Source organism: Alligator sinensis, unplaced genomic scaffold (assembly GCF_000455745.1).
Source record: "Alligator sinensis unplaced genomic scaffold, ASM45574v1 scaffold735_1, whole genome shotgun sequence".
Lineage (NCBI taxonomy): Eukaryota > Metazoa > Chordata > Crocodylia > Alligatoridae > Alligator > Alligator sinensis.
The window spans coordinates 12,269-35,059 of record NW_005842639.1 but is presented as its reverse complement, the minus strand read 5'-3'; the positions used below and the strand labels follow the sequence as shown (position 1 = coordinate 35,059).

At 55.3% G+C, this 22,791-nt stretch overlaps 3 protein-coding genes across 10 annotated transcripts in view; all 3 read right to left on the bottom strand.

The window, feature by feature from the left end:
• The window catches only part of ARHGEF2 (Rho/Rac guanine nucleotide exchange factor 2), a 61,985-nt gene extending 51,925 nt beyond the window's left edge, over nt 1-10,060 (bottom strand). The window contains exons 1-2 of the mRNA XM_025215281.1: nt 9,824-10,060; nt 497-788 (exon numbers count right to left, since the gene is read on the bottom strand). Of these exons, the coding sequence (XP_025071066.1) occupies nt 497-788; nt 9,824-9,833 (302 nt within the window). The 5' untranslated portion in view covers nt 9,834-10,060. The remainder of the gene's footprint in view (nt 1-496; nt 789-9,823) is intronic.
• A 1,431-nt stretch (nt 10,061-11,491) lies between these two features.
• On the bottom strand, nt 11,492-16,261 carry SSR2 (signal sequence receptor subunit 2). 2 transcript variants are annotated; one of them, XM_006033486.3, is made up of 6 exons: nt 16,115-16,260; nt 14,914-15,068; nt 13,396-13,494; nt 12,911-13,019; nt 12,675-12,752; nt 11,492-12,340 (listed from the first exon to the last, which is right to left on the bottom strand). In XM_006033486.3, exons 2-6 carry the CDS (start codon nt 15,066-15,068, stop codon nt 12,230-12,232), a joined length of 552 nt encoding a protein of 183 aa, XP_006033548.1. In that variant the 5' UTR covers nt 16,115-16,260; the 3' UTR covers nt 11,492-12,229. The 2 variants fall into 2 exon arrangements, with proteins under 2 accessions (XP_006033548.1, XP_025071082.1); XM_025215297.1 differs by lacking the exon at nt 12,675-12,752 and having other exon boundaries at nt 16,115-16,261.
• Nucleotides 16,262-18,391: 2,130 nt separating this feature from the next.
• Nucleotides 18,392-22,769, bottom strand: TSACC (TSSK6 activating cochaperone). Of its 7 annotated transcripts, none has more exons than XM_025215294.1 (5): nt 21,853-21,987; nt 21,258-21,360; nt 20,774-20,842; nt 19,832-19,984; nt 18,392-19,315 (listed from the first exon to the last, which is right to left on the bottom strand). In XM_025215294.1, exons 1-5 carry the CDS (start codon nt 21,964-21,966, stop codon nt 19,104-19,106), a joined length of 651 nt encoding a protein of 216 aa, XP_025071079.1. In that variant the 5' UTR covers nt 21,967-21,987; the 3' UTR covers nt 18,392-19,103. The 7 variants fall into 7 exon arrangements, with proteins under 7 accessions (XP_025071079.1, XP_025071081.1, XP_014380094.1 ...); XM_014524608.2 differs by lacking the exon at nt 21,853-21,987 and adding an exon at nt 22,547-22,582 and having other exon boundaries at nt 18,405-19,315; nt 19,832-19,987; XM_025215295.1 differs by lacking the exon at nt 21,853-21,987 and adding an exon at nt 22,342-22,435 and having other exon boundaries at nt 18,407-19,315; nt 19,832-19,987.
• Between the last annotated feature and the right edge of the window lie 22 nt (nt 22,770-22,791).

The following is a 22,791-nucleotide window of genomic DNA, read 5'->3' as shown; positions in this document are numbered from 1 at the left end:
GGCACTAAGCGTCCAGCAAGGAAAATGCAGCCATGGCCTGTGACTGCTAGCAGGGGGTGCTGTCTGCCTGGGCATGGAGAAGGGACCCTAGGTCCCCTGCCCTGGTCTCCCATCCTGTCTAGGACCTGGCCACATGCACTGGGGGAAGAGCAGATGAACGGAGCTGGAGTGGGAATCCAGGAAGGCCTGGGACAGTCAGTGATGTATGAATGGGGAAACTGAGGCACCAACCTTCAGGCTATTAACGAAGCCGGGAACCGAGTGTCCCTGTGCAGGTTTTTGTCAATCAGCCACGCTGCTTCCCCGGCTGACCAACGGTCTCCCGATCACCTCCCTCAACCATCCTCCAACACTAGGGCACGTAGGCCCAGGCCCAGGTGGAGGTCCTGACCCGGGACATGGAGCCCTTGGCCCCACAGCAGCTCTTAACAACCTCTACCAGGCGATACGCCCCCTCTCTGGACCCATATCCCCCCCTGCACTGCCCAGCTCCTACCTCATCTGCTCATAGCCTGCAGCGCCCTGCAGCTTCTTGCCTGGCTCCCAGCTGTGGCGCCGGAAGGGATCGTAGGCTTGCATGGCAGCCCGGTGCCCACAGGCCCGGCGCAGTGGCACACCCAGAAACCGGTCCTCTTCTTCCTCAGTGTCCCAGCTGGACCCTGTGTCGCCAGCAGGCAGTGAGCCTGGCTCCACGGCTGACAAGCAGCGGCGCGTCTGGCCCCGGGTCTCACAGGGGTCCAGGAAGGCATCAGAGCTGTTCATCCTCACGTTAGCAGGACAGACAGACACTGCAGGGGGCAAACAGAGCAGTGGAGAAATCAGGTGGGGGCTGCAAGTCTGGGGGAAGGCTATGGACATCAGAACCCAGGATGTCCATAGGCAGGGCAGCTATTACCCCATCGACCAGGCTAAGGAATGTGACCAAGGCTGCATGGGGAGCCAGCAGCAGAGCACAGAGGTGAATCCCTGAGTCCCCACCATGTGGGACAGCATTGCCAGGAGCTTTGTGGATTGCCTATCCTCTCCGTCCCCGTTCCCCCACCACCACAGTGCCTGAGGGGAAGCAGCTGCCAGAGCGGGGCCAGAGGAGGTGCTGGGCACCTGCGCACAAAGCCCAGCCTCCCTGTCTATGTCCCAGGGCTTTAGATCCATACTGAACACCACTTGGACCCATTCTGCTATTGACCTGACCTGAGCTAGCAGCACCAGCTGGATCCAATGGATCCTTTGCTCACTCCTTAACCCTTTGCTTTCCAGCAGGTTCTACCCAAGTCCGGAGGGAGGCGAAGAGCACAGACCACTTCCAGGACAGCCAGGCACCCCCTTACCACTTTCACTTGGGTTCGGGCCAGCCTTGAGGATGGAGACAGCGATCAGGGCAGGTGAGAAGGATTGTGTCGGCCATGCTAAACCAAACCCTGCCTCCCCTATCCCACCCTCACTGCAGCTCAGACACCAGCACAACTCTGCTGCAGCCAAGCTCCCCCTCTTTCCGCATCGGGTTATTCATTAAACACCAAGGAATGCCAGCCTGGGGCGGAGGGAAGAGAAGCCGGGTTCTACAGAGGCCCCTGGGTCTGGACAGCAGGTTCAAGTGCAAGTTCAGAGCCCAGGGGCAGCCACAGATGCTGCCAGGGCATGGAAAGGACGTCTCCCCCCACAACATGCAGGTGTGATCAGGTATCAGTGCTCCCCTCTGCCCTCCAGCACCAAAATCCTAGAGGCACCACCCAGCTGAGATCAGAGCCCAAAACTCTGAGGGTGTTGGGGGAGAAGCAGACCTGGGTTTACAGACAAACCACATCACTGCACTCACCGCAGAGATCAAACCAGGATTTCTTCGGGTGATCTCTTATGAGACCAACCGCGTCCTGCAATCAGACACCTGATGATGAACATCTTGCATTTCGGAGCTGGTATGATGGGATCCCAGCTATGCAGCTGGTCCAATAAAAGATGCCCCCGAAAGAAATCCTGGTGTCTCACCTTATTTCTGGACTGTCACAGCCCCAACATCGCTCTGACGCTACCAAGATCAACCAAAGAGCATCCAGGACAGGAAAGCAAAGGAGATTCTGGGGTCTGGGTCCAGGGGCAGCACCTGCCCTGGCCCTGTTAGAGCCGCCAGGACCCTGGGAACACAGGGCTGTGATTCGGGTCCCAGTTTCCCCAGGGAGAGCCACAAATCCAAGGCCTTCCTGGAAATGCAGGATCAGGAATAACAAGCCAGTGCTGTAGAAGCAACCTGCAGAATCTCATCGCCATGGATCCCTTTCTTTCTGAGGCTTGATGGTACCCTGAAGTCTTCGGTGCCTCTGAGGTTTTAGACACAAGTATCCTCCCCATAGGGGAAAGAGGCAGAGAAAGAGTCCCATAGACCTGCTCAAACATTCCTGGGCCATTGATTTCAGGCTCAAGGGCCCTCGAGCAGAGAGGACTGAGAACAGGGCACTGCGGGGTCACAGTGGAAGAGAACAAAGCCCCTGAAAAATAGCTGAGCCTGGAGGTTACTGAAATGCTCAGTCTGCCCCCCAGTCTGCAGGGGCAAGAGAGGTTTTAGAGTGCAGCTCCTTCCAGGAGAGAAGTCACTGCCCTCCCCAATCCTTTGGCAAGGGAAAAATCTTCCCGCTGAGTGCCCTAGTGTAGACAGGTCCCCAGCTCCAACAGCTGAAGGGGAGCAACTAGAGGCCCCAGCCACAACTGGGGTCCTGCCATGCTAGGCACTGTACACGCATGTAGGAAGAGACTCCCCACCCCAAAAAGCTAAGACCCAAAGGAGGAGGGGGAAACTGAGGCACAGAGTGGGGAAATGCCATGCCCCGCAACATCCAGCAGGTCAGCAGCAGTGATAAAGAACCCAGGAGTCCTGAGGCCCAGCTTGGTGCCTTCCTCAGCCCCACCTCTATTGGGAACAAGCCTGTGCCAGTGATGATGCCCATCATGCCCCCAGCACCCTCCCCTGGGCTCAGCCCTCTGAGCCTGCCCTGATGTGCTGCCCTCACCTGCAAGCACCGGCCCCCTCTCCCTGCCCGAGTGTCGGGCTCTGCTGTCCCAAACATGGGCTGGGTTGGGAGGGGAGCAGGATGATCTCAGCCGCTTTCCTGTTTTTCTGCTCCCAGGCGCAGTCAGCTGATAAGGACCTTCCTCCCCTCTGCCTGGCACCTGCTCTTGGACTGCCTTGCAGCCGGTTACCAGGGCAGAGCGGTGCAGTGGTTAAAGCAGGGGACAAGCCACCAGGAATCCTGGTCTCTCCCCAGCTCTGGGATGGGGACACCGCACAGCGTGTTAGGGACAGACTGAGCCCATATCCAGGAAATATGCTTGTGAGCCCAGACACCTGGGTTCCATCCTCAGCATCAAGCCCGGTCTACTGGTTAGAGCAGGTTCATTCCAAACCAGTGAAGCCAAAACAGCTGTGGATCTTGGAGCCAAGACAAGGAGAAGGGAGTGCTCATGGGGGAAACTGAGGCACAGAGAAAGGGGAAGTGACCTGCTCCAGGTCATCAAGGGGGTGAGGGAGCCCAGGAGTCCTGATGGTCAGCATCTGTCCATACTCCCTCCTCCCTGCTGAGAGCTCAGGACCGCGGCTGGGGTCAAATCCTGCATAAACCCAGCAGCAAGGCTGGGTCACATGCTGATGGGGCTGCAAAGGAATGTGGGGTGGTGGGTGGAGGAGCCCAGGGCACCAAGGGGTCTAGAGGGTGTTAAACACCCCAGCGTCAGGACCACAAGTGGCACAGGTGACCTCTGTGTGTGACACCTGGTGCACTGGGGAGGGGGCAGACAGCTGGACAGCAGATAGGGCAAAGAGCAGAAAGCAGAACAGCAGATTAGGCAGGGACCACAGAGCAATAAACAGAAAGCAGAGCAGTAGATCAAACAGAGCAGAAAGCAGGGAGCAGAAAGCAGAGCAGCCTTTGGCAGGGATTACAGGGCAGGGGGCAGAAAGCAGAGCAACAGATTGGTCAGGGATCACAGGGTTGGGAGCAGAAAGTGGAGTAGCAGAGCAGAGGTGGAGCAGAAAACAGAGAGGCAGAAAGCAGAACAGCAGATTGGGTAGGGGATGAGAGTGGCGGGGGCTAACTTGCAGCATACCAGCCAAGACACTGGACCCCAGCTGCCTTCAGAGACATTACCATGCGCGGCACTGTCCCTTGTGTCAGGGACGTGCACTTCCCCGCTGCCTTCTGCACCCTGGTGCTGTTCACGGGACAGCGACTACGATTCCACAGAGACAAGGGGATAAAAACCCGCACAACCTGCTCCGTAACGGCATGGAGCTGTGGGGAGCACCTGGGCTGGTGGAAATGCAGACGTCCATCTCAAGGGAACAGCCATCTGGGCCCTGCTGAGCTCCCGGCGACTTCCCCCTGCCCTCAGTGGAGCCAGGACATTGCCCAAGGCCCTGCTGCCTCCCCACCCTGTATTTGAGGTGGTGTCTGGCACCCCGACCCAAGCTCCTGGCGGCCAGCCGGCCATACCAAGATGTCATAAGGCTCTTGGAAAAAATCATGAGATCTTGCGTATCATGCGCCTAAGCTTCCCCTGCCAGAGGCCATGCTCTGACCGGCACAGCCAAAAACTGACTTTAACGAACCCAGCTAAGAGCTGAGATTTCAGCCTGTCCCCATAATCACCTGACTCCTGGAGCTGGGGCTTGGAGGGGAAAAAACATCATACTGGGTATCGCCAGACTGGCCAGAGATGGCAGGAGTCAGCAACACAGAGACACCTCTGTTTGGATACATCTACCCTGTTTTTGAACAGATGGAAAGTCCACCAGGCTGGAAGGCACTGGCTCATGTGCTTAAAGGGGTCAGGGGGTAGCAGGCAGGGGTACGAGCTCCCACCTGAGCCCTCTGTGTGCAGAGCAGAGCCAGTCAGAGATGCTGCCCAGATCCCCTGCCATAGCTGGTGCTGGGTGGGTGCTGGGACCTGCATCCTGCCCTGCCCCAGTCCATGCCTCACTCACAAAGAATGCATAGCACTGCCCAGCTGCAACAATGCCACCCAGAAAGTGGCAGGGGCTGTCCCCGCAGCACTCCGCTTCCTGCCTTCTGTGTCCCCGGGGATGCTCCATGCCCCCAGCCCCACTGCTAGGGTCCACCAGCAGGGGAAAGGCCCTGTGGCCAGCCAACCTGGGATGGGCACCAGCAAAATGGGGCTGTTTGCTGATCTTGGACTCGCGCCGAGTCTGAAGTGGCCAGCCCAGCCTGTGGGAAATCTCCAGTGTGGGTGGGAAATGAGCCCAGTGCCCCATAAGGGGGGAACTTCAGAGCCCCGTGGGACTCCAATGCTCAGATTAATCCCCACCCGGCAGCTAAGAAGACTTGAGCTCTGATGGGTGCAGACCCTGTGTACAGGGGTACACAGCACCCCCACCTGAGCCAGCAGCCCAGCTCCAAACCCAAATGTCCCCCACTAAGAGCCAAAGACAAGTGCCCCTCCCTGCCATAGGTGTTTTCCAGGGGCTGGAGACTGGACACGTAACATGGTATGACACAGCACACGCACCTGCAGGGCGCCACACCCCCTGTCCAAACAACCTCCCAGGAGGTACGGCCATCTCTTCCACCTCCAGTGCCAAGCTGTATAAAACTCCAGGGCCCCAGGCTGTCCCAGTGCACCGGGGTCAGGACAATAAAGCTGAGATCCTCTCTGCCTTGGGTAATGGTGCTGCAGGAACCAGTCCCATGGAGCCACAGCCATTGCATGCAGAGCTATAGTGTTACAAGGGTGCTTTACATGGGGCCAGACAAGGGGAGGACTCAACTATCCTAGTATAAATGGAGTAACTGCATTGCTAAATTCACAGTAGATTCCTTCTGGGTAGGTCCCAGCCCTTGAAAGTACTAGGCATCTCCTAAGATCAAGGGAACAAATTGCCTTTTAAAAAATATAAATAATGCACGTCATCGCGTCAGCTGAGCCAGCTCCAGAGCAGAGATGACTCGCTATCTGAACTCACTGTAAGGCGGCTTCAGTATCTCACTTTTCTCTATAGGGCACCCATCCAGAGGGATAGGCAGAGAAGTGGGGCTGGGTGGCATGATTTTGGGGGATCATCAGGGGAACTTACTGCTGTTGTGTTGAGCCAGCTCTGAGCCTTTCTGGGATATCAATGTAATGAACTGAAAATAATAGCAAGAGCATCAATGGCAATGGCAGTAACAGTGACTGTGATAGTCACCCCAAATGCTGGGCCTGGTCAGGGCAGCCAAAAGAGAGTCGTGGCCTGGGTGGGGGGCAGGTCTGGGCTTAAAGACTCCACTCCAAAGCCCATGAAAACCGGTGGGAGTCTTTCCACAGGAGTTCCCACCGGAGACCCCCCGCCCCTCAAGCATCAGATGCAGCCCCCGTTAGCAGGGTCTGAACATGATGTTTTTTTACAGGAGGGCTCTAATCCCCGCTCACCCAGTCACAGTGAGGGTTTGCAGAGAATAGCCCATCCCAGCATCTGCCCCCACCCCTGCTGCACACGCTCATGTGAACCCAAACCCACCGAGCCCTTCCCTGTGCTGACTGCCTGAGATGCAGCTTTGCTCTCTGGGGAGGGGGGAGAAATTATTTTGGGGCAGAAAGTCAGAGGCTGGGGGAAGGCAGGGTTGAGTCTGCACCTGTTTGGGGCCTTAGGACTTGTCAAGAGCTGAGGAATTGCAGATTTGGGCAAAGCCAGCTTAGCTGTAGCCCTTGCCCCCCAGGGGGCTGCAGCCAAGACCCCACATCCCAGCCCTGGTCTCTGCCAGGGGCCTGGGGTCTGCCTGGCTCTTCTGGGAGCCAGGCTTGTGGCAGAAAAGTGCTCTCTGCTTAACACAGTAGATGGGAGGAAGATAAGGACCAGGGAGCTGCTGCTGGTGAATCCACATCACCTGGGCTGCCCCAGCATGGACATAGCTGGTTGAGAAGGGAGCTCTTTTGTAACAGCAAGGATGTGTCCACCCCAAGACAGAGGTGGTCGAAGAGCCCGCCTGCCTCCCACATGCACCCAAAATTGGGGTATCTCAACCTCAGCCAAAATGGAGCAGTTCTGCAGACTGGGTATGTGCCCACAAGAGTCTTGCAGCCCTGGGCAAACCTACGGTGATGGCAAACACTCACTGCCCATCCCTTCCCGTGGCTGTGCCAAGTCCCAGAGACAGGGAAACGGAGTCACAGAGAGATGGAGCCACATGCTCGCCATCCCGCAGCCGTTCTGTGGCAGAGAGATTCTGCCCCCTGGATAACACCCCTCCTTCCCCTTGCTCTGGGCATGAAACCCAGGAGTCCCGGCACCCCCAGTGCCCCCCATTCAACCCCCCACACCGCAATCCGGACAGAAAAAAGAACCCAGGAGTCCCAGCCAGAACACGCCCCTGCCCACACAGCCACTCCCTGCCAGCGCCTTGCACAGGCCACACTTTACATCTCTTTCCAGAACAGCCACAGGGGCAAAGGGGAGGAAGAAGCCCATCGCAATCCAACGCCCCCAGCCCAAAGAGAGTACAGGAGCCAGGCACCCCCAGATCAGCACTGGCTCCAAGCAGGGTTGATGGCACCTGCTGGCACCTGGAAGACTGCTAGAGGCTGTACCTGCAGAGTGGGAGGGCAGCTCCCATGGGACTTCTTAGGCAGAGCTAGGGGCTCACGGGGAGGTGCAATCACAACCCCCGTGTCTGCAGGCCAGGCTGCAGCTCTCCCAGATCCTGGTCCCAGGCTCCCCGGAGCAGCCACTGTTCCAAACTTGTGGGTGCCTCTCACCTCCTTCTGCCCTCCCCTCCCCGCCTCCTTCCAGCCGGAACTGCTCGGCTAATCAGCACCTCCTGCCTCTTAACCCTTTGCCCTGCAGTGGCAGGACCCAGCTTTTCACCCTCCTCCCAAATTCTCCCGGGCCCCTTCACATCCCAGCTGCACCTGGGTGCTAGCACATCCCCATGGTACCCACCCAGCCGAGGGTCCAGGGGCAGAGGCGGCTGGCCAGTGGGCCCAGTGGCTCTGAGGCTGAAAGCTCAGCCCTTTATCTCCATGCCGGCTTCCCCCATGGAAGAGGGCCATGATCCTTCTGGACCACCCTCTCCCAGAGAACCAGGCTCAGTACTACCCTGATAGCACCCCAGCCTAGATCTGACTCAGCTTCCCAGGTGGATCACTGATGAGAGGTGCTAAAGGGGGGAGGCAGCAGAGGGATTCAGACCTGGTAAGCAGGGCACCATGCTGCCCAAGGGGCCACTCCACAGAGGGAAATAAGCAGGGCTCTCGGGCACAAAGCATCCCCCTGCAGTAGCTGCCTGGTCTGGACGGAGCCCAGGTGGGAACAGGGATCCCTGAAAGCACCAAAGCAGGATCCCCACAGCAGGAGGACAGCTTAGGGCGGGGGGGGGGCAATTATTTTGGACAGACGGCCGCTTACTGAGTTTTGGCAAGCCATCGAGGGCCACGTGATAGGCAGCCAGGGGCAGATAAATATTACTTTTCTAAATTTTTTAGGGGGGCCCGCGGGCAAGATAGAATGGCCTGGCGGGCCACATTTTGCCCACCCTTGGCTTAGGGGGACATCCAGGGTAGGAGGCTGCACACACTGAAACAGGGGGAGATGAAGGCCAGACACTTGGGTTCTTCCTGCAGATCTGAGACCTGGAGCAGAACCATTCCCACCCCCACCCCCCCGCCAAGCCACAGCACGTATGGCACAAGTGGCACAGGCTGCTTGCATGTGGGGCACATGGCAGTTCAGGGATGGGGTAGGCAGATAGGCCGGAGAGCAGAAAGCAGAAGGGGATCAGACTGACATTTGAAGAGGGAGCACAGTTTAATTTATGGCATGTCAGCCAAAAAGGTTGGTTCCAGCTGACTTAGAGGCTGGCTGCTGTAGATGTGGGAAGGAAGGTGGTGGTGCTCAGAGGTTGCCAGCACACAGGGCTGGGAAACCACATCGCTTTGCCTCAGCTCAGCTCAGAAGAGGGCGAGCAGTGGCTGCAAGGGGCACCAGAGGCGAGGCGCTCCCCCTGGCCCTACCCCAGACAGGACACAGCCTCTGGGTGCAGCCAGGGTTGGGCAATGGAGCCAGCAGTGGCTGTAGCAATGACTCAGGCCCTGGCTTTCACCCTGCCCACACCTTGGACTTGCAGGTGGCTCCAAAACACAGCAAGGTTAACCCTGCAGCTGCTGCCGATAGCGCCAGATGCACTGTGAGGACAAACCTACGCACCATGAAAAGCTAATGATCCTTAGGAGAGAAACACAGCAAACGGGGGGAGGCAGCGATGAAAAAGTCATATGAATATTTTGAGGCCGTTTAGATCTAAAACCATGTGCGTTTGTTCTGCTCCCTGCAGCTCTCACATCACAGGGCGGGGGACTGTCTGTGCCCAGGGCTCCTAGAAAGGTTGCAATAGACACAACCCAGCCGCAGCAGCAGTACTATTATTGTAGAGATCTGATTAACCCCAGGGTTAATAATAAGGTGGAGGTAGTTCTCTATGCCCGCAGGGCACAGAATGAGAAAAATGGCCTTCCATTGCAACCGGGCAGATCTGGGCTGCGCGTTAGGGAGACAGTCCAGGATCAGGACAGATGCTCTAGGGAGGCTGAGGAATCAGTTGCTGAAGGTTTTTAACAGCATGTTATGTGTTTGTCAGGGATGATCGCACCCAGAGCAGGGGGTTGGGCTAGATGGAGCCCAGACAGCCCTGCCAGCCCCACCCCTGATGCCACAAAGGATGTCTTTTTGCCCCGAGATCAGGTCCCGTGAGGCTCCCCTCTCTGTCACCCTCCGAGATGTCCCCAGAGAAACCCAAGAGGCAGGAGATGAAGCACAGGCTATAGAGATCCCCCGCCTGCCCCTCACCTGCCTGCATGCCGTCTATCCTCTTGAAGGCCGTGCAGGGACAGGAGAGGCGGTGCCAGCTATGAGGTCCAGTCCTCCAACCGAGCCCCCGAAAAGCTCCCTTCCAGCTGGAGTGAGACAGGAGAGCAACGAGGACAGAGCAATCCCACCTGGAGAAGTAGGATGCACCTGTCAGACCTGTTTCAGCAACTCCGAGGGGCCCTTCACAGACCCCCTTTTGTTCCACGTTCCCCTTGCCGGGTCTCCGTAATCCTGCTCGTTGCAACAGTCGTCAGGCAAAACAAAGGGTGAAGCCGGTGGCTATGAAGGTTGGGATGAGGGGGTGAGGAATCTAGGCTGGGAAACATTATTCTCCAACAAAGCCGCAGTGTTTGCAGCAAGCAGCACTGGGAGCCGCAGCCACCAACACTGAATTCTTGGATGACGAGAGGAGGTTGGTGAACAGGTCTGCACCCTGCTGCTCTGCATGGGGACTAGGACGAGGAAGGAAGGAAGCGGCTTCTGGTTCAGGTAAATCAAGAGACCAGAATTTTTCCCAGGGTATCAAGTCCCAGAGTTGTGGGCAAGTCTCTTCTGTGCCACGTGCCTCAGTTTCCCCACCAACTAAACTGAAAAGGATTTGTTCCCACAGGTGTTGGCAGGCCACAAAGCCATGCGTGACTGCCATGGGGGCAGCTGGAACATGCATGCATTGTGGAGCAGGGACTGGCAGAAGCAACAATGGTGCATGTATGCGAATCATGCCCCTGGGGCAGCCTAAAGAATCACTGCCCTGTGCCTTGCAAGCTCAGAGCTGAGTTTGCCAGTCTCCTGTACCCACACCCAGGCAAGGCATTGGCCAGCTCTAGAAAGGGGCCTGGTAATTAGCTTGTGAAGAGCCACTTGGCTGCAGGCGAAGTGCTGAGGCATGGACATGGATTATGAGGGCGGGATCAGGCCCCACAGGACCAGCTGAGCCTTCTGCAGATGGTTTGAGCCACCAGAGATTTGCTAAGAGGTGGAGGCTTCAACACACAGGTCTTACGAAAAGTCCCCTGCTCTTACAAAGAGACTCCTGCTGTGAACGCATGGGAATTAAAACCAGCACCCAGAGAATATTGTGACCAAGGATATTTGTCAAAACCTGTAAGCCCAGTGAGAAAGGATGAACAGAGGCTGGGGAAGATCTCAGCACCCTACACTGATCAGAAGTGGAGAGGAAATATGGGAAAGATGTCACGCTACAGAGCTGAGAAAGACTCATGAGACAGAGGCTGGGACATTAGCATACACCCCCAGGGCAGGCAATGAAACCATTATCCCCCCTGCCCCTCCAAATCTACAGTACTATGGAAAGCCAGGTGTTCACAATCTTCATGCAGAGAATATCCATGCTGCATCTGTCTAGCATACAAGCTCTTTAGCTGGCCTGCCTGCTTTTAAACATGCTGAAACTCAGTGTCACCTGGCTTCATTCACACTAGATATCGGATGGTGATAGCAGGAGCTCCCTATGCATAGGGACAGACAGCTGGCTCTTCCTACTGAAGCCAAGGTTTTGCTGTACAGTCTAACAGCTGTTTGGGTGACAGTGCCCCAAACACCCCTTTTCAACCAGTGAATGTACATCAGCCCTATTGCCAGCCCCCAGAGCAGTCAGATACTGAGAATCACTAGCAAGAGCAAGGATCATTTTGTGGTGTTCATTTTATTACAAAACCCTCCAGGCAGGCAGTCAACACGCATCTCAACCCTTAGCAGAGTAATCAGAGAAACATCAAGGAACCAGTCAACTGCTTGCTGAAATACAGCAGGGCTTCCAGCAGTCCCTGGACAGCAGCTGGGCATCCTTCTGGGTAGGAGCTCCCCCTCTCTGCCCCCATTTGATGGAAAGGGCCTGGCATTTGTAGGGATTTAACAGAAGGGAGGTCTCAATTCCAGGTATCAAGACATCAATGAGAAGATCAAGTCAATGGCATCGAATGATGAGAAACCTGCAGCTCTCTGAAGAATGACAGAGAGGAATTGGGCTGAATTAGGGTTCAGGATGAGCGTGGCAGGACACCACTGGGTTGCAGATAAGACAGGCACTAAGCAGACAGCACTGATGCCACAAAGAAGCTGTCAAAAGCACCCCCCACAAGCAAGATCTGCTGGGCATTGTTAACATGCTGACACTGCAGTCGCCACAACGGCGTTACAAGAGAACTGGGGTCAGCTTTGCTCCGGGTCTGCTGAGAAAGGTTTCAGAAAGGATGAGAAGGCAATGTGTCAGCTGCCACAAGGATTCGTCAGGACTGAAGTACTAGCCCAGACAGTGCTATGGAAGGGAGATGCCCCTATGCCGAATACACCTGCATTGCTCTGTGGGGTTAAGTTCGGTTCTCTCCTTAGCTCAGGGGCGGCAGCGGCTGCATTCTGTTTTGCTCAGTTCTTTTTGGTCTTGGGGGTGTCGTACTTTCTCTTGCTCGAGTACCACAGCAGCAGAGGGATCCCGATGGATGGAAGCGTCATCACGCCGAAAGCTGCCCAGTCCAGCTGCAGGAGGGAGAGAGAATCAGAAAGGGGCGAGACGGACCAACAGCTGAGCCATGAGAGCCTTACAGCCAAGCCACAAGCAAGCTGATGCGACCCTACAGCGTGAGCTCATTCCTAGACCCGAGCCCAGCAAGAAAGAATGATTTTTTTTTTTGTTCCTCTTGTCAGATTCAGCAGCAAGAGCCTGGGATGAGCTAAGAAAACTCTTTAAGCAGCTGAAATTCAGGAATTGGCTTTCATTCCCAGTGCCACCACAAAGGCAGAAAACTGAACCGTCAAGCACCTGCAGTGCAGCTCAGGGGAACATGGATCAGCAAGCTTAATGGTTACTTACAAAGTGAGGGGAAAACCTCCTGTCAAACTCTCTCTGTGCCAGGATTCCCCCCTGCCCAGGCGCGCTGGTGAAGCCAATCTGAAAGGGCAAGAGACAGAGGGTTTGCCTGCTGGTCCTCATCACTGTAGCCACCCCATGGAGAGCACTGTAGGACCAAGACAGAATGGCCACTGCCTGACCGTCTGTGGACTCTTCCTGACCACAGTTAAGTGCCTAAGAAAACAACAGCCACTCACCACAACCTGCCCACCCTCCTGCGCGAGGTACGCGATGGTGGCAGAGGTGAAGTTGAAGTAGCCAGCTTTGAGGGGCCTCAAGACAACGGTGTGAGAGACGTTGCTAGCTCTGGAAAAGCAGGTGGTTAAAGAAACAAGACGTATTTTATCACGGGAGGGGGAGGTGGGAAATACAGTGATTCAGAATAGGGGTCCAAGTAGAGATCTGAGCTATCTGCAACCACTGAGTCAGCCGCTCACAGGGCTAACTCCCCCATTCCAGCTACCCCAGCAGATGAATGGAGTTTGATGGGGAGGGGCTAGGACATAAGAACCAGATCTTGTTAACACAGCACCTCCTTGGGAGGGGAGAGCTGCCCTTATCTTAAGGATGACACACATGGTTGAAAGTGCTGTGGAACAGGAAAGCTACGCAAGAGGTGAGGCATGCAAAGGCAAGGTCAAAGCCTGTAGGAAAAGGATCTCGTTTCCCAACAAAAGGATACGGTGCGATTCTGTCCCACTTGACACTGAGCATCCCAGAGACGATGCCGAAGTCTTCTGGGGGGAAGGAGTCATCCGAGAGCTCCACATCGAGAGCAGCACTAAACACAACAGAGAGCAGTGAAATACAGCACCCAGGCTGTATCATCTACATACAGCCTGGGTGCTGTATGTAGATGATACATACAGCACCCAGGCTGTATGTAGTTCATCATCAAAACTAGTGATGCTGGCAACACTGACTGTTTTGCACAGGGAGAAAGGATCCATCCTAGCTGCAGAAATGCTTGTGGAATCCATTTGGAAGGCAGAGGCAGGAAATAAATGTGGGGGAAGAGAGGAGGTAAGTTAAGTGTGGGTGACTGAATAGCATGCAGGGTTTGATGCAAGACATGGGAGATGGACACAGGCGAAGCTGAGAGGAGCCATGAGGGACTGGACACCATGAAAGCACCAAGACAGTCAAGAAGCCGCTTTACAAAGGGAAGGGAGATCAACAAGGGATACAGCAGATGTCACTTATACCCACACTGCAGAAGGGCATCAGTCTTCACTGCACCCCACACTGTCCTTGTTCCCTGGCCTTCTGCTTAGCTTGTAGCAAGCTCCAATTCTCTGCTGCTTAGCTTAGAGAATATATTGAGTAAGTGTCCCAGCAATCTTCTGTCCTGCTCTACTTTGCAATGCAATGGCACAGTAAAACTCACTAGGACCTATTTCAAGGCTTCTAAATCAGCTGGAAAGGGATCAGGTTCTGCCAATTTTTAGACTGCAGAGAAACAAGGCAGGGAGGTATAGAAAGCTTAACCACAGGGGTCCTGTAGTTCGAGAGCGCTGTCCACACCAAGTCTGGATAAGTGTAGAGCCCTTCTTCCAGGCCCAGGGCCACTTCTCCACACTGTATTGTGCAAATGCTGACAGAATGGTTGTTAGGTCAAAGCAAGGAGAGAGACAGGCAGAGACCAGGGTGAGGCAGCAGGAAAGACTGCAGCAGGGGCTTGACAGCCGAGCACTGAAACATGGCTTTGGAGAAGGGAGAAATGGAATGGAGTCGCATCAAAGAGGCAAGAGGACAGCATTACAATGTGTACTGGATGCCAACACACTCCCCACATGCAGGGACCCACTGGGCTCCTATCAGGACCTGCAAAGCACCTCTTAGCCTCCCTCTTCTGAAGAGACCCCTCGTTACTCTCCAAGCCTTTTATCACAGGAACTGTTCCCCCCACCCTAGCCTTGGAGAGGGCATGATGGAAGGGGTTACATAGGAGCCTGGTGATGGACCTCAAGGAGATCAAGGCCTTCAGAGGCAGAGGGCAGCCATAACTACAGTAACAGAAAATCTCTGGTACTACATTCATCCTCTCCCAAAACTTGTTCCCGAGGGTACTGCCCCCGCCCCAGCTTCTCCAACTGTTACGCAGGAAGATTTTCACTTCAAAATCCTCTCCCCTCCTTGTGCTAGCCACCTCCCTGCAAGGGCCAGGTGCCCTTGCAGTCCCCAGAGCACAGGGTCTCACCTGGAGCCCACGTTGTAGATGTTGTACTGCAGAGTCAAATCTTTGCCCTCTACGGCGTATCTGTTTAACAGAGACTTAGAGGCCAGCAGCCTGGCACCCTCCTCGCTATGGGCAACCGACAGCAGGGCACACACGGCAAGAACAAATAGCTTCATCTGGAAGGAGGAGAAAATACACTTCGTTAATGCTTTAGGTTTCAAGGGAGGGAAAAGCCCCTCTGACGTCAGGAGGAGAGGAGAGAACAGACACACGTGTGCTCCCTTTCTAAATCCAGCAGAAATGGCTTCACGCAACCCTGTTGTCCTGCACGGGGCCCAAACACAGGTCTGCGAGGGTCAAAAGGACTCAGCTGACCCTGACAACTAACTGCCCAGAAGAAAGAGGAAAGATTTTATTGGGCACGTAGCTAAAGGGTCTGTTTCTTACTATCAGGCTAGGAGCAGAGCCTGTTTCAGATGCATTTGATTTGAGAGCTCTCTTCCCCTCTCATGCACACACAAGTTGGCCCACAGGTATCCACATCCAGCCGCTAATTGGCACCAAACCCTGACCACAGTCCCAGCACCTCGGGGCACTCAAGGGCGGCAGGAGAAAGGAGCTTGCTCAGAGCATCCCCTCCCCTCCCCTCCCCACTGCTACTGTTCTCCTGCAGTCACAGGCCCAGCTCCCCATAGGGCTCCCCACAACCAGACTCGGCAGAAGGGAGGTGCCCCCCCAGTGCTCCCTGCTCGCAGCCACATGTCCAGCAGCCAGCAGGTGCTGGCGTGTCCCCGCAATCCCACCCCGCAACTTTCCTGCCCCTCTTCAGCACTGCGTGTGCCCCGCCGAGCCCTCCCTGCGAGTCCCCAGGCACCCCCACGTCTCCCCCTCCCCCCAGGGCCACGCTGCTGCCCTCAGGCCTGAGCACCGGTTTCTGTGCACGGGTTTCAATGCAAAGGAGACAAGGAGCAGAGCTCAGGATGGGGGGGTGGGGAGAGCAGGGCGGGAGCCGGACCCCCACGTCCGGCCTCCCCTTGCACCCTAAGGCGCCCCACCCAACTCACGCCCCTGCCCATCCCCCATAGTGCCCACCCTTGCACCCCAGGGGATCCCTCCCCCACTCACACCCCTGCCCCCCACCCACAGGGCACTCCCAGAACCAGGGGGGAGCTATGACCACACCCCGCTTGCACCCCAGGGCGCCCCTCCCCCGCTTACTCACCTCGCGGCTTGGCCCAGCCCGGCGCCCCTACCCACTTCGCCGCACGCGCCACCGGAAGCGGGAGTCAGCGCTGAGCGCCCGGAAGCGGCCGCGCCGGAAGTGCGGACCCCGAGGCACCCTGGGAAGTGTAGTCCCCGGAGGGAGACTTCCGCGCCTGCGCACCAGCGCTCCTTGTGTGGGGTACCTTGAGTCTAACAAGGGGACCTCTAGTCCAAGCCGAGGGGAGTTTGAATCTAATGAATGGGACATGAGTCTAATGAGGGGGGCCTCAAATCTAACACAAGGAACTTGAGCCTAAGGAGGGGGTATCAAGTCTAACAAGGAGGACTTCACTCTAATGAGAGAGGCCTCAAATCTAATGAGGGGGCCCTCCAATCTAACGAAGGGGACTGGAGCCTAATGAAGGGGGCCCTGAATCTAATGAGGGAGATTTGAATTTAACAAGGGGGGGGTGGTGCTTGAATCTAATGAAGGGGGTCTTGAGTCTAACAAGGGGGTTTTGAGTCTAATGAAGGGACTTTGAATCTAACAAGAGGGGCTAGAGTCTAATATAACGAGGGGGACTTGAGTCTAATGGGGGGCTCAACTCTAACAAGGGGGACTTGACTTTAATGAGGAGGTTTGAGTCTAATGATGGGGTCTGAGGGGGCCCGTGAATATAAGCAGGAGGTCTTGGGCCCAAGAGGTTGAGACTCTAGTCTGCTAAAACTACGCAGTTACCCCCGACACAGCCAGACGGGATAACTCCTGAACCTGCGGGGAAAGCAGGGGGACAGTGGTGGTCAAGTCCTGCTGCCACAGAGGGTGTTAAAATATGCTTCAGAGGTCCAAGGCAGAGGTCATGTCCCCCTGCAACAGTAAAGGCAGCTGCCTGCCCCCTCAGTCCATACCAATGTTTTCCCCAAAAAAGTGTCAGCTTCCCAAGACACCCGAGGGAGCGCGTGCTCCGGCGCTTGTCCAGCTTCTCCCCCGACTCTGCAGCAGGTCCATAAAAGGGATCACTCAAGACTCTTTGCCTCCGCTTCCTATGGATGTTCTCAGCTTTTCAGTTCCCAAAATGAAAGGTTACAGGTTGAAAACCTGACGATTGTACCCTGCCGTCTGGCAGCTGCCATTCAAAGGACTTGGAGGCAAACCTGAGGTCACTCCGACTACCCCAGCGGGTGCAAGAAATCCAGCTGTACCTCCTGGTCACCCTTGATTACAGGCTGACTTGGGCCCTGTATGGGCCCTGCCAGGATTTGGCCCTCTGTGTGGGCTGGAGATGGGCACTCAGGACTCCTGGGTTCTACTCCAGGCTCTGCCAGCGATCCACTGCGTGTTGGGCCCTTTCAGCTGCTTCGTGCCTCAGTTTTCTCTTCTGTAAAATGGGATAAATGCTGCTGTCCCTCCCTTTCTAGAGTGAGGGAGCTGGAGTGAACTGTATATGGAACCTGAATACATGCACCTGGAGTTAGTGTTGTGCCAAAGAAAGGGAGGAAGAAGGCACTAGCAGAGGATAAGGCAGGAAGCCAGGGAGAGTCCCTACCTTTCCTTCTCTGCCCGTGATCCCTTTCCCTCAGTCACCTCCATTGAGGTCTGCTCCTGCTCTGCCCGTGTCTTCTCTGCAACCTCCAGGCAGAGGGGCGGAAGCTGCCTCCTCCCTCAGCTGCACTCAGCGACAATCATATAGAGCAGGAAGCCGATGACCACCGTGACTCTGAGCAGCGCCTTGGTGAGACGCAGCAGCAGCAAGGCCAAAACCAAGCCCTCCAGCCGATCCGCCCAGCTCACCAGGTTCAAGAGAGAGTCTGCCAGCCCCATACCGGGGGTCTGCTGCGGGCTGGGGAGGGCAGAGGTGGGGGGAGAGATGAAATCCCGTGAACAGAAATGGGAGGAAGTGGGAGACAGGGGACATTTCTTACCCTACCTCCCGCTGCCTGAACCCTAGAACGGTGCCATGCCCCGGCTCGCAGCCCCAAGCCCAGCCAGTCCCTCCTTCTCAGGAACTTTCCCCTGCCCTCAACCAACTGCGCAGCCCAGGCCGCTGTTATCTCCCCGCTGCAGCACAGCATCTGTGATCACAGCCAGCATCGTCACCCCTGACTCCCTGCCCAAATGCTACCCTCTCCAGCATCCAGGACGACCTGCTTGCTTCATGCAGCCGCCCTCAGGGTTTCAATCAGGCTGAGCCCACTGCACCCCACGCAGCGCACCTTCAGGCATGTCACCGCCTTTGGAGTCACAGGTGAGCCGACCTCTGGTTCAGCCAATGGGGGTTTCCTGTCTCCCTGCCTTGGCCAAGGGAAAGGTGCTGGTGCCCCTAACTGCCCTTCCCAACCGCTGTGGAATGGGGACCCCACGATCCACTGGATGCAACCCACTGGCCCCCGCTGCCCACCAGGCTGGTGGTGCTAGGGAACAAGCTGTGGGCTAGGCTAGCAAATCAGCATGGGCCTTTCCAGCAGGAGAACAAGTCACACGCTATCTATCCATCTATTCATCCATCCATCTACATGTATTATGAAGGCCAGTTCCTTCCCATCTATCTGTCTGTCTGTCTGACTGACTACCTACTCCCATATATCCATATATACTCATCTATATCCGTAACTCAACCATCCGTCCATCCACCAACCCATCCATCCAGCTATCTATATACCCCCATCCATCCATATATACTCAACTATATCCATAACTCAGCTACCTATCTACTTCCATACATCCATATACATTCATATCTATCTATCTATCTATCTATCTATGGTGGCAGCCAGAGACAGGGGAACAGAAAAGGGTGGAAAGCCATGCAGGAGAAAAGCTCACACAGGATGTGTTTACAACAGCTTTATTAGAAGCACTGGCTCCAGCCATAGCCCCGGTGCTTGGCATCACAACGGGAACCCCAGTCTCAAGAGCTCTAGAGGTGATCACCGGCACTGAAGCTGCAGCAGAGATGAGGCTACCTAAGAAGAAATGGGACTCCAAGCTCAACCACATCCTGGGCACATCATTTGGAGGCGGAAGTCAAGCCCTGCAGGCCAGTCTCTGAGTTGTCCTGCTGCCTACCCCTATGCTCTGAGGTGGCCTGGAGCAGGCTTAAGGATTCCTGCAGCCCCTCTAACAGACTGAACTGGGCCTGCACCATCTTGGTCTGAATCTGGAGATGGTTGTGCATGCATTCCAGCAGGCCCATGCACTCTTGTGGCTGATGGTCGGGGGCTGCGGAAGAAGGGGTCGGAGGGTTAGTTATTCCTCTCCTCTTCCTGCACAAAGAGCTAATTAACTGTCCTACTGATTCCAGCTGCTGAGGCTTCCCATTGGCCACAGCCATATGGGTACCATGACTATGATGTAGACAGAGCTCTGTAACCCACAACCAGCTTTGCCCTTACAGAGGTATCAGCTACAGAGGGGGATCTTTTCTCTTCCTGATACTGACACAAGTGATATGGATATACCAGACCCACTGATGCTGACAGACCCCAAGGGCCTCCTCTCCTCATGTTGGTTGGTGCCAAGCAGAATGAACTCACAGGAGGAGAAAGACTTTTGGACCAGAACCCCAAATGCATGTGCAGTTAATTTTTAGTTAATTAATTATCACCCAAACTCTATGTTATCTCAGTGCTAGTACAAGGAGAAGAGTCCCTACCCCATAAGGCTACTGCCATGTGCCCCCGGATTCCAAGGGCTTGGTCTGTGATGAGCGGCATTCAGGATGGGTCCGACACTTACAGAATTGTGTGTGTCCCAGCCTTACAGCCTGGATGCAGCGGTGACCCCGGATGGGCCTGCGCTGGGTGAATGGAAGCTCAAGAAAGCTGGGGGAGGGCTTGGCAGGATGGAACAGCTTAAAAGACGCAGAAGGATGTTCAACGTTCTCTGAGTCTTCTGAGAAACAGAGAAAAAGTGGGTAGAAGGGGTCATCAGGGTGTTTTCCACCATGACAGTTATAACATCAAGCCCTGACTCTCCTGTAGCACCTTTCAACCCCAGATGCCCCACAAAGGCCAATCTAAGCATCTCCCCATGCTTGGAGGCTGGACTTTGTATCTACTTAAAAGCTCCCTGCCACAGATCTTCCTTCAGAAATTACATTTGCAGCTACAAAATGGGACAGGGGCCTCCATGTCACACACTGTCCTTTAGAAGTTCAGCTGAGCCTGCCAGCAGGGAGATTGACTAGTGGCTAATGTAGCAGATGCTTAGCTACCCTTTTCCTGCATCCTCTGTCTAAAGGAAAAGGCAGGATCTGCAGGAGAAATCCCACAGCACTGCATTCTCAGAGCTGCCTGCGCACACTAGTGTTACACGACAAATAACTACAAGGAGCTGCAGGACTGGGGAGATAGGAATACAACATCTGAGAGGAGCTTTTCAGCCTGTCTGAAAAATAAATGAATGACTGCACTATACCAGTGAGGTAAAAAGGTAAATGTAGGAAGGGCTTTTCCACTGGTAGGGTAACTCCTCTTCTGAAAAGACCTTCCAGATTTGAAGGCCTGATACTTTATGCTGCTCTGACAGTCTCAGTCATGGACTGGAACTCCATGGTGCAAAGTGCTGTACGAATGTATATTTTGGCACAGCGAGAATTAATGCCAATGCTCATGCAAAGCTTCCAGCCTGATAGTTAAGTTGTGGTTTGTAAATAAAGTATAAACACACCCAACCTACTTATCCCATGCTGTCCTTCTTCTTGAGTGCTTGAGTCTGCCTCTATCTGGGTAGGAACAAAGCTTGTAACTACAAAGGAGAAGGAAAAAACATGGTTATCTGCTGAGATAGTTTAAAAGGAAAGAGGCTGGATACAGGCGAGAATGCACCTTCTGTTTGCACTGCAGTCAGGTCATTGCAACATTCATGTACAGGGTCACAGTGATAGGGAAAATTATAGCAAGAGAAGCATGTGAAATGAGGCATTTAGACCTCAGGGTGGCTGCTCTTAGACAGAAAAGCTTTACACATAAGAATTGCCATTTGGTGCCATAGATCTGTTTTGCCCAGTCTCCTATGACACATGATGACAGAGAGCGAATGCTGAAAGGGTGAGTGGACTAGGAATAACCAAGATTTTTCTCCTCCCACCTGCAGCCTCCAGCATTTACGGCCTAGGAAGTTCTGATTCAGAGACTGTGCCCCTCACTCCCCAGCTCCATACCTACTGATGCCCCTTTCCTCCAAGAATTTGTCCGATCCCTTTGTGAGTCTGGCCACACTTTCAGCTTCCCCCACATCTGGTTGTTCCACACTTGTCTCCCACGCTGAGTGAGAAAGAACTTCCTGGTTATCTTTAAACTTCATAGAATCACAGAAAATGAGGGTGGGAAGGGAACTCAGGAGGTCATATCTAGTCCAATGTTTTTAACCTGTAGGTTGTGACCCAAAAGTGGGTTGCAAGAATATATGAACGGGTCATGAACAAACTTTAAAAATGGATTCTCCTAAAAATGTGGGAAACCATGGCTTTTCCCTTGCAAGCAGGCAGAGTTCCAGCCTGTGAGGGGCTGCTTGGGGGCCACCCCTGCCTCACACACCCCTCCTCTACCTCGCACAGCTATTTCCTGCCCCACGCAGTAGGCGGCTGGGGCCTGGGGGAAGTGGGTTGGGAGCAAAGAGCACTGGGTCGTGACTAGCCATTGATGTTTACAAATGGGTCCTGGTACAAAAAAGGTTGAGAACCACCATCTAGTCCAACCCCCTGCTCAATGCAGGACCAGCCCCAACTAGATCATCCCGATTCAGGCCTTAAACACCTTCAAGGATGGAGATGTCACTTCCAGCCCTTGTCTTCTATGATTCTGCCCTCCTCGTGAGAAAGTTCTTCCTAAAATCCAACCTAAACCTCCCTTGCTGCAACTGGAGCCCATTGCTCCTTGTTCTACCACCTGCCCCCACTATGAACAGATCCTAGTTTATCTGACACTGGGATTCGAACCAGAATAAACAGCTCCATCCTCTTTGGTCCCACCCTGCAGGTTTCGCTGTGCGACCCCTCCTGCTCTGGGATCTAGTTAGCCCCTAAGGCGCACCCTTCCTTGCCTCCTGCGCGCAAAGGGGCATGGGGCGCTTCGAGCTCCAGGCCTGGGGAGGAGGAGGAGAACAAGGAAGCAGCCGACGCAGGCCTCTGGCTAGCAACAAACTACAGCCCTCATCAGGCCTTGGGGCTGGACTACAACTCCCATGGCGCCCCGGGCCGCAGCCCGGCCCTGACGAGACGGGGGACTACATCTCCCAGGATGCACCGTGAGCGGGGGTTCTGCAGGGGACTACGACTCCCATCGTGCCCCACACCAAGGGGCTCCAGCTCCTGCAGGAGTCTAGCAGGTTCTCCCTCGCCACTCGCCTGCGGAACGGGCCCAGCCGCAGCTTGACGGCTCCGAACGCGAGCGGCAAGGCCTCCCCCGCCCCGCCATTCAACCGCTACTCGGCGCTTGCGCGCATGCCCACCGCATTCCTCTCACTGTGCGCACGCGCGGACATGCGCGGTTCTCACCTGCGCTCTGCATACTACGCATGTGCCCTCAGCCGGCTTCTGCGACGCATGCGCAGTGCCGCCGGTCCCCGCCCAACGTTGGTGCCGAGGCCCCACGCGCTGAGGAGTCTCGCCTCAACCAAGCAGGGCTGGGAGGGAAGGGGCGGAGCCCTGACTTCCTATTGGCTGCCGGGCTTCGGGCGCGGGCAGCGATTGGCGG